This window comes from Fringilla coelebs (genome assembly GCF_963513975.1).
Source record: "Fringilla coelebs genome assembly, chromosome: 17".
NCBI lineage: Eukaryota > Metazoa > Chordata > Aves > Passeriformes > Fringillidae > Fringilla > Fringilla coelebs.
In genome coordinates, this window is record NC_140043.1 from 10,169,235 (window position 1) to 10,184,164 (window position 14,930).

The window sequence follows — 14,930 nt, forward strand, 5'->3', positions numbered from 1 at the left end:
GAAAAACTGCCACACTTCACCAAGCAAAAATGATTTTTCATGTCCTGTCCCATTCTTTGATACTTCACAATCCCAGTGTTACAACTCCATATATGATTTTATTCCAACAAAGTTTCTTACCTCATCGTTGATGACCTCAGATTGTTCTTCCTCTTCTTCCTCCTCCAGATCCAAGTCATTTTGCCTCAGGTATGCTTGCAGAGGAACACAATGTTTCTTCTTAAAAGCTAAAAAGTCCATCATATTCCCTTGAAGATGTTGCAGGAAAAACAGTTCAATCAAACATTCCTTAAAAGTTTCCTTAAGAATTTCCATCTGCTTGTGATGATGATCCAAACATAGTTTTCTCATTTGAGCAGTTTCTTGGTTGGCAGGAGGAATCTCCTCCAACTTTTTGGGCTGTTTTTTCACTGCTGTGTTAGCTGTAGGAGCGAGAGGAAGACTCGACAGCCCCTGTGGCACGGTGGCCCGTGAAGGACTCGTGGGAGGAGGAGGCGACGTCATGCCAAACGCGCTCGGTCCTCCAACTCCTGCAATCAATCCACCAGAAGTCCTGTCAAATCCAATGGGTCTACTCAGCTGCTGCCCTTGAAGCACCTGCTGCTGCTGTTGCATTAGCTGCCCCTGGATAATATTGCTGATTTGGGGTGGCAAGCTGGTCGTTGTGATGTGGCCCGGGCTAGTCAGAGATTGCATATTTGCCCCGCTGGCCACGGGGCTCTGAGGGCCGAGGTGGTGGATGGTGCCCCCGGACTGCGAGTGCGGCTGCGAGAGCCGGCGCTCCCTCACGGTGGCGGGCGGCCCGGACGACGGCAGCTGCACTTGTGCAGCAGCTCCTTGAGCGATCTGCGCAATCCCAGGTCCTTCCTGGTACACGAAGTGCCCGCCGTTGGAAGGACTCAGGCTGATCTGTCTCACGAGCACGCTGGCGTCCACAAACCCTCTGGTGGGGCTCTGGCTGCACATGCCCAGGCCGGGCCCGGGAGTGCCCGCCCGCACGCTGGGCAGCGCCTGCACCGGCACCGGGTTGGGCTGGGTGGGGCTCTGGGACTGCACCTGCTGGGGCAGCGGAGAGGTGACCTGGATGTACGAGGGGGATCCATGCTCAAAGCGCCTCTGCTGGGGGCTGAACTGAAAGCTCGGGGATGTCGGGTTTGGCAGCGGCAGCGGGGTGAGCGTGATCTGCTGGTTGCCCGAGGCCACCGGGCCCACGTTCTGCAGGGTGATGTTCACGTTCTGCCCGGCCACGGGGCTCCGGCTCATGATGAACTGCTGGATCTGGTAACTGGGCGACTGCGGCGCCGAGGGGCTGGCGGAGGGCGCGAAGGAGGCTGCGGGGGACTGGGGTAAATTGGCCTGTTGTTCTTCTCCCTCGCTGCCCGTGAAGGACCTGGATCTCTGCAGCTGGCGCTGGGCATTCTGAGGACCATTGCCATGGTGCATTCTCACTGATCTAAGGTTTTACAGTATAGTCTAAAGAGATACACAAAAACAGACATTCAGGGAATGTAAAAATTCTTCTGCAACTGAAACTATTTAGCTACAACTAGAAGGATTACCTTACAGTAAGAACTCTGTTATCCTGGTTTTGCAGTTACTTAAAATGTTTCAAATGATCCAAAAGCCTCAGCACAACCAAATCTCACTTAAATCCCTCATAAATTTCTCTAGCTAATACTGCTATTGAATAGTCTTACAAATGTGTTCCCCTTAGCTAGGCAGAATGACTTCAAGTAATAAAAAAAAAGAACGAACAGGGCTTTTTCTCTTGCTGTGAAACTTTAAGAAACTCCAGCATCAAAGGCATCTACTTTTTTTGCGTTCATTATTACTAATGTTTCAGTGCTTTTAACTCTTAATGCAAAGTTATTGTAATTGCTAAAACATACAGTCCATTGTTTTAACAGCAACTAAAAATAAGAAAATGGACAGACTATTCAACTTTATTGTTCTAGCTACTGAAGGCCAAGTAATCTAAATGTATGTAAAACTACTGTACTTGATCCTTAACTTTGCCTTCTCTTTCCTTCAGAACACAAAAAGAGATGAAAATTAACCAAATCTGCATTTCATTTCAAATGCTGTTTATTGGGTCAAGCTACCCATAAATACCAAAACGTTCTGGCTTTGTATTTCAACTACGCACAAACAAAAATTCCAATGACATGCACTGACAGGTAGATTCGGGGCTGGGAGTCACACAGAAAAAGCATCAAGAGAAAATGAAACCTGATGGGTTTTTTTTCCTTTCAAAATCTCTCCCCTCTTTAAAAAGCAACACTTTCACTTTTAGCATTTCAGGCCAAACACACACAAACATGCTGCCACTCCTTTGTGTTCCTAACTCCAAGTTGGTCGCAGGCGGCAACAGGCAGCAGCAGCCCGGCACGGCAGCACTGCTGGGAAGCGGCGGGATGCAGCGGGCGCTGCCGGCTCTCCCGCTCCTGCGCTGCCCAGGCAGGGAGCACATCACAGCCCGCCGCTCCCCTGTCCTGCGCTGTCTGCTGCCATCCGCCCAAGCCCTGGGGATGGAGATTCCCTTGCTTGCCCCGGGAACGAAGCGGCTGTCCGGGAAGGTGGAGCAAAGCAGCGCTGTCACACACGTGCCAGCAGCGACAGGGGGCCGAGAGCCCGGGACCTCCCGTGCCGGGGGTACCGCGGAGCGCAGCCGGCACAGCGGCTCCTCCGGCCGGGTTCCGCCGCTCCCGCACCGGGGCTCACCCCGGCGGGTCTCGGCTCTCCGCACCGGGGCTCTCCCGGCCGGTCTCGACGGTCCCGCACCGAGGTTCACCCGGCGGGTCTCGTCTGTCCCACTCTTCGGAGCTCAAACCTGGGCGAGCGAGCTCCGTAGAGCGGGAAGGGAAAAAAACCTGCACTCCTTACAGGCCCCTTTTTCCAAAAGATTTAACAATACTGCAATTCTTCGAGGTATTGTGGTTATTTCACAGCGCCGATACCAAATAATTAAGATTCAAAAGATACAACCAGTAACAAGGTCTTATTATTTTAATTACCCGCACCTCACTAACACTTATGGCCCCAGTGAAAACACTTAATTAATTACAGGCCGATAAGGGAGGTCCCGAAGCAGGGATCGCCTTTTGTGTGCGAGCAGCGCGGCGGGGCCGCCCGGCCGGGGGCGAAGCCCGGCCCCGCCGCCACCGCCGCTGCTCCGCGGGGACTCTCCCCGCCCGGGGCTGCCCCCGCCGGGGCCGCGCTCCCCCGGCCCGGCCCGGCCCGGCCCGGCCCGCGTCCCCCGCCCCGCGCCGGGCGGGCCCGTCCCTCCGCGGCCGCCCCCGGTGCGGCGGCGGGGCCGCCGGGGGCCGTTCGGGGCGGAGCGGGGCGCGCAGCCGGGCCCGGGCGGGCCCCGCGGGCCGCACTTACCGCGGGCGCCGCGGGTTCCATTCGCTGCGGGCAGGAAGCGCGGGCGGGGGCGCCGCTACCAGCGCCGGCAGGAGACAAACCGCGTCCCGCCGCGCCTGCGCCGCCACCCGCGGGCCGCGCCGCGCCTGCGCCGCGCCTGCGCGCTCCGCGGAGGCGGCCCGCGGCTGCTGTCGCGATAGGAACGGGCTCGGCGACAGCGCAGAAAAATGATATTTATTGTAGCAGAGGCAGGGAGGGGTAAGCACCGAGTAAAGGGCAGTTTCTGTCCGCGCACGGAGCGGGGCTGTCGCTACTCTTCAATACACGGTGTGACAAGCCACACTTGCAGCTGGCGGGGCCTGACGCCCCGGGGCAGGAGAGACTGGGAGCGCCTGGAGCGGGGCCAGCCGGGGTGGAGGGGCTGGAGCATCTCCGACGGCGCTGTCCAGCCTCGAGCTGAGAGGGGACCCCATCCCCGTCCGTCAGGGGCTGCAGGGAGCGCGGAGCACAGCCGGCTCTGCTCGCTGGTGCCAGGTGACAGGACAAGAGACAACGGGCACTCTCTGATGCTCAGGCGGGTCCTCCCGGCCATGAGGAAGGAGTTCTGGTACATCAGATGGAGTCGCACTGAAGCACTGAAGGCTTTTTTTAACACCAGGATGAGCACAGATTTGATTCTTGGACAGTAAACACTACTTAAGGCTAAAGATCATCACAGAGCCTTTGATAAGATAAAGATCCCCATGAAATACATTTGTGCTTAAGAGAAAACAAATTCACCAATCAGACCACCAGTTATTTACTGTTAAATCTGAGAAAAATATTGACAGTACAAGTAAATTTACAGAAATCTATTTGAGGAACTTCTCTAGTAGTCATTGTCATCAAATCAAAGTGATTTATAAAGATTTGAACACACTCAGAATTCTGGTCCTTAGCACAGGCTTGTCTAACACAAAGAGGATGACCACCTACATTCTGGAATAAATACAAAGTGAAAGCTTAGGTACCAAAAATATATAATCAAAAGTGCCCTGTCTCAAAATTAATGGTCATCAATACTCTTGACTGAAGACAATTCATCTCTTCCACTAAAAATTTAAAATAAACAGCTCCCCTCCCTTATGGTTAACACACTGGTAGTGCAAAATGACACATCCAAGGTCATATTGTCATAACATTGGGGAAATTCATATTCCTAAGTGTATGGAAATGTAATAAATATAATCTATATTATTCATACTGTTAGGAGAAGGTATTTACTAACATTTGTTTGTATACCAGGCTATTCAAAATTCTAAAATCTAGTTATGTTTCTACTTTGCAAACATTCCTGTAGTACTCTAACAGCAATGAGGAATTAAAAGAAAAAGGAAAAAAAAAAAAAAAAACAACAATAAAGACCCCAGAAGTCCCTAAGTCCTCACAATGCAAAGCCAGTTTCAATTTAAACTCTCCTTCCCCTCTGGACCTGTAATGGTTTTTATGTAACAATTGTGGCATTGCTTTGGAGAGTGATAAACATTGTTAGAAGAGTTAACCACCTCACTGATATGATCCAAGACCTTTAAGAAAAAATGCAAAAGTAATTTTTCATCCTATAATCAAGTTTAGATTACAGATGTATTTGACACCTTTTGCTGCAGATGTTGCTTTTGAGTAATCAAAACAATGTCAATAAAAGGGTAACATTATCATTGGAACAAGCAAATCTTTATTACAATTTATCAATATCAATATTATCAATATTTATTCGATATTGTTACCTTCTGATTTTCTATATGAGCTGACAGTTCAGGATTTCTGCTCAGTTCAACTGTGAACACACATCACTGGCTCCCAAACAAGCCTAGAAATAAATAAATCACTACCTTTTCAAAATTCTGTCTCAGATCTAGTAAAACACTTATTTTTTTTATGTATCATCAAATAACTGCTTACATTCTTAATGTTACAGTACCTGGGATAAAAAGTCTGTTGAACAATCCCCTCCCTGAGGAGCCAGTTCTTGAATCATATGTTTAATACTCTTTTTCAACAGCCTCTCTTGAATAGAATTACCACTTACAAGCCTGTAAAACAAAGAAACCCATTACATTCCTTGTGCTCTCAGAACATCCTTCCAAGGCAGGAAACAGTCACTTGAGAGAAGCTTTCAAATACATCTTAGACCTACACACACAGCATCTCATCACAGGATCTGAAACTCAATGATAATCAAGAATGACTTTTCTTGTTTATCAAGGGCTAAAAACGCCCACATTTATTTTGGCTGTCCCAGCACAGAAGTCCAGATGGTTTGTTAGATGAAAGTGGGAGGGAAAGTCAGGAACAGAAGCAGTAGTGTGGGAAGGACATGATTTTCATTTTCCCCCTTGGAAAGGGAAGGGGTATGATAAAATCTTTGAAGGCTTCTTGAAAGACCAAGCTACTTAAACTACAAGGGTGACCTCAATCAAAAATACTACCTTCTCCCCAAATCATCTTCTCTCTACTTTTGATTTTAAAACACTGATTTCTTAGCATGAAATTTACCTGTATGTGTGGGTATCTCTGCCTCTTGCACTTTTGTCACACCATTCCATCTTTGTGTCCATCAGTGTCACAGAAGACAACAGGAATCACACCTGTGTGACTGACACCTGTGGAGGCAGTGTGGGAAGACAGGATAGCACAGAAGGATCACTTATCTTGGTTGAAGATTTTTATGAATTCCTAAAATGGGGAAACAAGCAACTTAGTTACAAATTGACATTAATAAATCTCTAAACAAAGTTTTTTTTAACAGAGTGAGAAGATTGGAAAATTTGCTTTCTTCTTACTTCCCCCACCTACATTAAGTGTGCAAACATTTCAAGTTATCTGACTGCCCACATTACAGATCTACACAGTTCATAATTAATCTGTCTACCATTAAAGCTATTAATTTATGGTGCAGTCAGCCATATAAAATCTGAAGATCTATTACAAGTAATCACATCATGTCCTATGACTAAGCACACCTGAGTTGTTATTCCTGCACATGCTCCACCATTTTTCTTGTCTATTGACTAAATCAAATCCCTTCTTTTGTGCTGCCTTGTGTTGCTTTAAGGCAAAATATTCTTTTATGTTTTATATTGCATCTAACAGAAAGCATAATTATGCAATTTGGAATAAAAGATAAGAAAAAACTTCAACATATTGTTAATGTTTGCTCAAATTGTAGGCCCCAGAGGATACAGAGAATCTCAGTGGGGAGGGAAAGGAGCATACTTTCAATTTATCCTCAGGCAATGCCAGGGCACTCTATGAAAAATAAAAGCCCCTGGAGTAAGGCTGAGGAACTGCCAACATAAAAACACCAACTACACTTAAAGTACTAACAATGTAAATAGCTACAGATAATGAAAGCAAAAGCAAATTAATCAAATGGCTATTGTGAAAAAAAATCTGCATTTGAAGCACAAATTGCTCATAAACATAGGAGAAGCAGTGGCATACTCCTTGGAAACACCCTAGATGCCTCATCAAATAGTAATATGACTGACATACTTCATATATAATTACATATTTGAGCTACAGCTACATACATAATTTGCTTCAATAAGTAAGGAAATTATGTAAATGAATCTTGCAAATGTCTTAGACTTCCCTTTAGCATTTTCCCTCCCACCATGAGCATCAACTCACTGTGAGCTTTGATCCTCTTACCAGAGAAGGCCAGCTGTGAGCACCACTGTCACTAACTCTCACTCACATGGGGAAATGAAAATTCAGGAAAAGCTCCAGGATGTTGAGCATTGCAATCATCTGTGTCAAAATCAGCACCTGCTGTCCCTTCTGCTTTCAGCTGCCAAAGCAGGACAGCCAGAGCTCCCAGCCTGCCTGGCTACGAGTGAGAACCTGAGGGTTCTGCAGGTGCCACTCCCAATTAGAGACAGTCCCTGCACACAGGTGTGACCAGTGGTGGGTGTTCAATACCTGAATCAGGCTGCACCATCTCTGTTCCTCGAGACTGAGCTGCAGGGGTTTCATTCCATGGCTCCATGTGTAAGAAGGATTTACTCCATACAAACATGGAGGAGCAACAGCTACAGCTGGGAACACACACAGGTCTCTATAAAACAAATCAAAACTTTTTTATACTAATTTTTAACTGCTTGGGCTATTAACTACTCCAAACCAGTAATATTTGCAAAGAAGCACAAAGCACCTGGCTAAAGGTAATAGAAAGTAAATCAGGACATGCTGTTTTAAGTTGACATTAAGTAAGTGAAAAACAACTGAAGAGGAAATTACTACTATCCATAAAGTTCCAAGAGAAGCTTACTACAACTCCTACTTCTTTTTTTTTTTTTTTTGTCAGCATTAACACAACAAATACAAGATATGTCAAAATAAAGCAGAATTGTTATATAACTAATAACAGTTGCCATGGAACTACTGAGAGTTTCAGATCCTAGAATGATGCAAATAGGTCCAGCATAGAGGAATGTAGCCTGCAAAAAGGATAAAACAAGGCAGCCTATTTGGCATTTTATTTAGCATTTTACAGTTATTCACATAAATATCCTGATCTGGAGGGTAGCACACACCCACAAAATCTGTGCAAAGACTGCACATGGACTTGCCTCAATTACCTGGTAATAATAATAATAATAATAATAATAATAATAATAATAATAATAATAATAATAATAATAATAATAATAATAATAATAATAATAATCCTTCAGGGCAATCTGCTGCTGTTTCAGTGTCAGAATGAGTTCCTGCAATGGATCCTTAGAGCCTCTGAAGTGCTGGAGTACGGAAGGCAATTTGCAAAGCCAGCCCAGCACCACTTGTTAATCCTGGCAGAACAATGCTGAGATTTTTCTTTCACTGATCCAAGGGCAAGTTTCCAACAGGTCTCTGCCATACAGGGGGGTTCTGGAACAATGACACTCATTCCAGAAGTATATTTTGTCCAGGTGTTCCTTCAGTTGTCTCTTTCTTCTGGAATACCCTTTAAATTCAAAATTCTTCTTTGATTCTATTGTGATCAGATAAAGCTTATGCAAAAAACAAACTTGAAAATAAGGATAATTTAGCAATTATGGGATAATATAAAATAAGGATAATTTAACAATAATGCAAGAGTTCTATGAATGGAGAAGAGAGCGGGATAAAAGCTGACACTTGTGATACAAGGACAAATGTTAGCTTTGGTATTGCAATGAAAAATAAATCTGCTTTTCCAGTTTATGCCTACTGGCAAAAATATTATTTTTAGTCAGTAATCTGAGCTGAAAGAGGTACCCAGCTGAAGAGCATATGGCAGGAGGGATTCTGCTTCTCTCAACACACAGAAGAAAATCTCTATACTGTAAAATTCAAGTACACCAAATGCTCTGATGCTCCAGTCCTCTCTGAAGGATTACAGGAAGGGGCAGGACAGAACTCCCATATCCCTTAGTCATCTATGGAGTCTGGAGACAGCAAGAGAACTCCCCAAAAGATGCTAATTAGTGTCAAACTCCTTAATGGAGAAAAGCTTTAACTATGGGTGTGGTTTCAAAAGCACTGCATTTGTAAGAGCTGATTTCACAGTAACTGTTTTGTGTATGCTATTTCCAGGAAACCAAAGATGTCTAAACAGAAAAAGAATGAATTCTTCTTCTGTTTTACATACATACTTCAGCTGTCACTTCCAAATCCTTATTTCATTAACTGCCAATGCTCTCTTCTGGCAGAACAGCCTAAGAACACGAGGGACATCCTCCTTGTCACCTGTCACAGCCACATGTCACACAAGATGTCTTGGGCTTCACTGACCATACTCTTCTCATATCAGGCTAATTTATTGTAAGATTTAACTCTACATTGCTCTACAGCAGAATTACATTTGCTCCAAGACTCAAAACTGAACCCTCCTAACTTCTCTTCTGAGGGAAGACCCGGGAGCAAAAAATCAAATAAGCTCAAAATTTAACTGAGCATTTTTTTCTCCCTCTGTCCTTCCCTTCCCCCCACTCCCCCCCCCCCCCCCCAAAAAAAAAAATCTTTAAGTGTTTTGCAAGTACATCTGAAAATTAACTAGAAGGAGAAAATTTAATTATTCTGCTTAGGAAACTCTACTCCAGAAGTAATTTTCAGTGTTTGATCAAAACCACAAATGACTCCAACTCTTGAGTGTGGCCCAAAAGATCAAAACTGAGCTTCCATAAATGAAAAGAACTATTAAGCAGTAAGAAGCACTCTGCTTTCCCTCAGAAGAGTGAGGGAGAAGACTTTAAAGGCATAAAATCTTTAGCAGTGATCAATTTGGAAACAAAAGATTAGAAAAATAAATAATTCTGAATGAACCCTCTCAGCCCTCACAAATATTACTCTTTTTCATCTGTTACTTTTAAAAAATAACAATAAAAAATAAATCAATAATTTGAACACCGCATACCTGTTTAGTTGGAGCTTCACTGGCTCAAGTCTGGGTAATGAAGGGGAGCAGGAGATCTCTGCAATAAGCTTTCCAGTTACCTTCAGTTTTGGCAGCATTTGTGCTTCATAGCAAGTAATTTGTTTTTCCATCCCAATACATCAAATAGAGACCAGTCTATGTGCTTAAGTTATAGTAAAAAAAAAACCAGAAAATAAAGAAATATTTTACTACTATTCAGCTGCAGTTTAAAAAAAATAATAGTAATAGTAGCACAGTGTCTGAGAGTGATGAAAAAGCTCCCAGCTGATGGCAGAATTAAAGTGGAACTGGAAGAGCCACGTGTCATGTGACACTGCAGAGAGCAGCTGCTGTTACTTTAAAAGGTTCCAAGAACCCACAGCATGGAAATAGAGCATTGTGCTCATGTTACCAGGAGTCACAAACAGGGCAGCACCTTTAAGTGACAAGCTCTGCAGTTAATTCAATGCTTGTAATTAAAACATTTGCCTTTGTAGAACTGGCATTCCAGACCCATCTATTCCCACCTTGACACATTAACCCAAAAATAAAACCATAAAATTATTTTAAGTTTTTACCCAATTCTATCTAAAAAGCACATTTCTAAAGAAAGAAAATAATTACAATCCCTTTAGGAGTACTGTTTAAAGTTTAAAAACAGTGGAGAGGCAACCCCAAACTCCCAGATCCTCAGTGATCATATCCTAACCATGTAAATGCTGCCTATTCTTTTCTGGTTTAAAATATCAAATTCACATTACTCTCTTGGCAGTTACCATCTTTCATCTTCTTTCTTGAAAAAAATCTGTTGCCATCCACTGCATTTCTTCCAAAAGATAAATCATGGTGTGATTTGTGCTGTGGAGCCTCATGGAGTTTGGGCAGAGGTTTCAGAGATCATAAACTTTCTTTCCCCATTGCTGCTGTTCGCTGCAGAATTTGATTTTCCTTCAAGTAAACATAATTAAACTTATGTTTCCTACTGCACAACACAAAACCAAGACAGACACTGTGAAAAATGCTCAAATGTTACATGGATAATCAATAGAAACAATTATTCAGTCCCTGGAAACATTCCATGGTGTTTGAAGTTGCACTTTATTAAAAGATAATGAATAATGTATTTTGTGCAGCTTCTTGTAAAGTTTCTGAAGGATTTTGTGAGGCAGAAGTTAGATGAGAAATCAGTAGAGAATCATGGGATGCAGAGCTACTCAGTCTTGAGAACTTTTGGTTTTCCTCCTAAAATATAGTACCCCTAGATCTCACCAGAAGTGCTGGCTGATTCAGTGAGAAATTTCACAAAATTTACGTACTCTGCCAGATGGCAGATGGACAAAATTCCCTAAAAAGTTCATATAAAAACACATTTAGTTTCTGGCATTTTTATTAACACATGTAAGCATCCTGCAACTGCTGGCAAGTCAGCACAAGCAGCACAAATTATCATTGTCATCCCCCCTCCCCCCTTATTTTAAAATGGTGCATAAAAATTTGAAATCATGGATTCTGTTTAATGAAATCTCCTTCCAGGGCTTCATTACAGGAACAAATGGTACTTCCCTAGAGAATGTGTGATTCCTTCTCACCCCTTTCCTTTCTTCAAGAAAAATCATGTATATCTGCAGCACTAATTAAAACCAAACAGGAGGCACAGGTATCCACAGAGCATTCTAAATTTAAATGAATTCAAAATCTTTTGGTAAAGATTCATACCCAGCTGAGCTATACCACAGCTGTCTGAAGAAAATTATCAGGCTTGGCAAAGTCATCTGAAAAAGTTCTGGAATTATTTGCTCCTTTCTCCCCAGGCTGGAGTGATAAATTCTGCCATCCACAAAGTTTCCACACAAAACACCAAGGTGAACACTCCCCATACAAGAAAATATACAAATGTTGTGTGTTATAAATATTGTATAATACACAAATATACCTGTTGTTGTGAGGGAACTGAAGCTGGGACCACAAGCACACGGTTCTTATCCCATCCTGCTGGCTGTACCTGCTGGGGCAGAGCTGGGTTCCTGCTGTGTAAGGAATTAAGCAGATTTGACAAATTTGCTCCATTTTGCTCTTGGTTTTCCTCCTGGCTGATCTGCTGAGCCACTTGAGGGACAGGAGGCATTACACCTGCAGAGAGACTTTTACAAAATGCAATTTCAGTAAAGAAAATAGTGAAATGACAAAGAGAACCAAAGAAAGTGGCGATACAGCCTGTAACAAAGCTGGTGAAATCAGCTTTCCACCACACCCCAACAGACCTGCCTTCCTGGAAGCTCTGAGGTGTGACTCAATCAGCAAGTCAGTCTAGGATGCCCTTATCCACTCTTGGAGCTGACAGGATCTTTGCTAACAACACCCTGCAGAGAGCTGACAACTACACAACCAATCTCTATGAGGGTATCAAATGACCAAAAGGGAAAAATTTCATGCAACAACATTAATTAAAGAAAGCAACAAATTGGGCTCAGAGGGTACAAATTTAAACCCAATGTATGGAAAATGAGATGTGCAGCACTTATGAGGATCTCTAAGATTTTCTCCAGAGGGTTTTTAAAATGCGTAACAATTGGTATTGGATATAATGTTACAATTACAGAAAATCTCATTACAGCAGTTATCTTTAATTACAAAGCTTAAAACTTACACTTAATCTTCAATCATTAATATAAGCACTAGATGTAACAGCATTATTTTAAAGTTCATGCCTTTTTTTTTAATTGCTGTCAGAACTAATTATGAGTCTCTCTGTGAAGCACTATTTTGGAACTGAAATAAAGTTAGCCTAATAAAGTATCTCCTTGTCAATAAAATGGCGCATTGGATTACCACTTCCAAAGCTCTACCCACTTCTATATATCTTAATTTAAATTTTACATTCACTTTATTTTGCTACAAAATGGGGGTTAGGTTGCAGAATTGCTTCCTGCACAACTGTAAAGGGAATTGATTTCAATGGTCACTGACCTTTTAACCCAAATTAACCACTTGAATTCTTTATGGTCCCAGTAGATTTAACCAGTTGCTGCAGCTCATTCCGAGTCTGGACTGGGTATATTTGTACTTCGAAGAAGATGCAGGATGGCCAAGCTTTCAGCTTTCTCCAGCCCAGGGACTCACGGGCGGCAGTCAGGGAGAGAGGCCGGTGCTGTCACACGCGCGGGAGGTGACGGCAGCTGTGACAGGAGGGAGCGGCCTGGTGTCACCCCTGCCAGTTCCAGAGCAGCGGGGCAGGATGGTCCGTGCCCTAAAGGCCATTCCAGCGCGGTACGCGGGGTGTCGGTGCTGCCCCGGAACACAGCAGGCACCAACACAGGGCAGTGCCCTGGCCTCTCACAGTGCCCCGTTCCCCCGCACCGGCATCAAACTCCCGCCAGCGACGGGTGTCCCCTGTCCCCGCACTGCCCTGTGCCACCCCCGCACACATCCGCACAGCCCGAGCCGCTCCGCACGCCATGCGCTACCCCCGTACAGCCCTGCGACATCCCGCACACCCTGCACCGGCCCCGCACGCCATGCACTACCCCCGTACACCCCTGCGACAACCCGCACATCCCGCAGAGCCTGATCCGCTCCGCACGCCATGTACTACCGTGCTACTGCCGTACTACTGCCGTACTACCCCCGTACAGCCCTGCGACATCCCGCACCGCCTGACCCGCCGCACTCCCCTCACACCCCGGGCCCGCCGCGCTCTCCCGCCGCGCCCCCTCACGGCCGCCCCTCGCTCCGCCCCCAGGCGGCCCCGCCCCGCCCCTCGCGGCGATACCATCCATCTCCCAGCACGGGGGGATCCAGGCGCTCCCACCCGTACAGAGGGGGAGCCGCGACCCTAAAGTATTTATTATTATTATTGTTATTCGCGGCTTTTTCTCTCTCCAAATAGATTTTCTCTTTGATTTCAACTGCGGTACATATTACAGCTTTGGGGCCTGTATTATAAGTAGATAAAGGTAATTTTTTTTTTCAGATTGAAAGGTATGGAAAAATGGAGGTTTGGATGGAAGATAATGCACAGTAGGTGAACAGTATGGACAAGCAAGGGATGTAAATGAAAATCCAGGCAAAAACTCTCTCCAGAGCACCTCTACATACTTGCTCTCATAAAATTGAGCAAGGGCTTCGCGATAAAATAAAAAGCTGTAAAGAAAACCCAGACAAAATGAACATGGGAATCCTTTTTTAAAGGACATCTGTGCCCCACAAAAATCCCCCAAAGTTCCCATCAACCCAAAAAAACCCTGCAAAACCAAAATAATAATTCCAGAAGGAACCATAAAATTAAAGGCTTTGGCAAAGCACCACTAAAGTGGGAACAAAGAGTTGACTCCTCTTTTTCAGTAAGTCCCATATTAAAAAGCAAGTGTCCACAGGACTCAGCAAGAGAAAGGTATCAAGCACTTGTACCAATATCCAAATTCTTGGAGTCTTGTTCCAACCTTTCAATAGTGTTCTGCAGGTTAGTAAGGCAGGAGGGTGTCATTTCTTCTGCCACCTCCACAGAGCTGGAAACAAGAGCCACATGTTAAACCACTGATGGGGGAAAAGGAACATGAACTCCAGAGTATGCAATTCCCAAAAAGACAGAAAATTGAAATTGATTCCCAGAGGATGGCAATGCTCAGACATGTGCCTCCCCTATCACTGCAGACGTTCCCTGTTCTGAGGAGCCTGATGGGATTGAAGAGCTCACAAACCCAGGCCTGATTAAAGCCCAGGGAATTCAGCACCATTTCTTTCCCACATGCCAAGTAAATTCAATTCTGGACCCTGCAGGTGGCTCAAGAGGATTTCAGGGTTACATCTCAGCCAGCAAAGGCCCAACTACACCTGGAGCTCTGGATTTATACCCTTTAACCTTCCCAAGCACCAGGGCAATGCTGGGAGGATGGCACTTCCACAGAAAGGTCTCATCTCTCATCTTGGAATCTATGGCTCAGTTCACATTCCAAACTGAACCCCTCTCACTGATAAAGGAATAATTGCTTTTAGACCTGCAAAGCTCTAGAAAACACAGAAATTTGCTTCAAAACCAAAAGAGTTCACAGAAGTCAGCATGATAATGAGTTCCTAACCCAGTTTCTAAATCACAGAATATTCTGAGTTGGAAGGGACCCACAAGGATCACCAAGCCCAACTCTTAAGT

The 14,930-nt window shown here is 44.6% G+C and overlaps 1 protein-coding gene and 1 long non-coding RNA gene across 10 annotated transcripts in view; both read right to left on the bottom strand.

Moving 5' to 3' along the window:
- EP400 (E1A binding protein p400) overlaps positions 1–3,451 on the bottom strand; it is a 46,172-nt gene extending 42,721 nt beyond the window's left edge. For 7 of the 8 annotated variants that reach the window (XM_084217501.1, XM_084217497.1, XM_084217499.1 and 4 more), the window contains exons 1-2: positions 3,385–3,451; positions 121–1,473 (exon numbers count right to left, since the gene is read on the bottom strand). In XM_084217501.1, the coding sequence (XP_084073627.1) occupies positions 121–1,443 (1,323 nt within the window). In that variant the 5' untranslated portion in view covers positions 1,444–1,473; positions 3,385–3,451. Of the gene's footprint in view, positions 1–120; positions 1,474–3,384 lie in introns of those variants that run through there. The other variant, XM_084217503.1, reaches the window with a different exon arrangement.
- Positions 3,452–3,620: 169 nt separating this feature from the next.
- Positions 3,621–13,413, bottom strand: LOC311160348. Of its 2 annotated transcripts, XR_014616575.1 has the most exons (8): positions 12,752–13,413; positions 11,718–11,925; positions 10,561–10,732; positions 9,785–9,947; positions 7,327–7,462; positions 5,899–6,078; positions 5,324–5,435; positions 3,621–5,212 (listed from the first exon to the last, which is right to left on the bottom strand). It is a non-coding gene; the product is annotated as an uncharacterized lncRNA (long non-coding RNA). The 2 variants fall into 2 exon arrangements; XR_014616576.1 differs by having other exon boundaries at positions 3,621–5,435.
- Between the last annotated feature and the right edge of the window lie 1,517 nt (positions 13,414–14,930).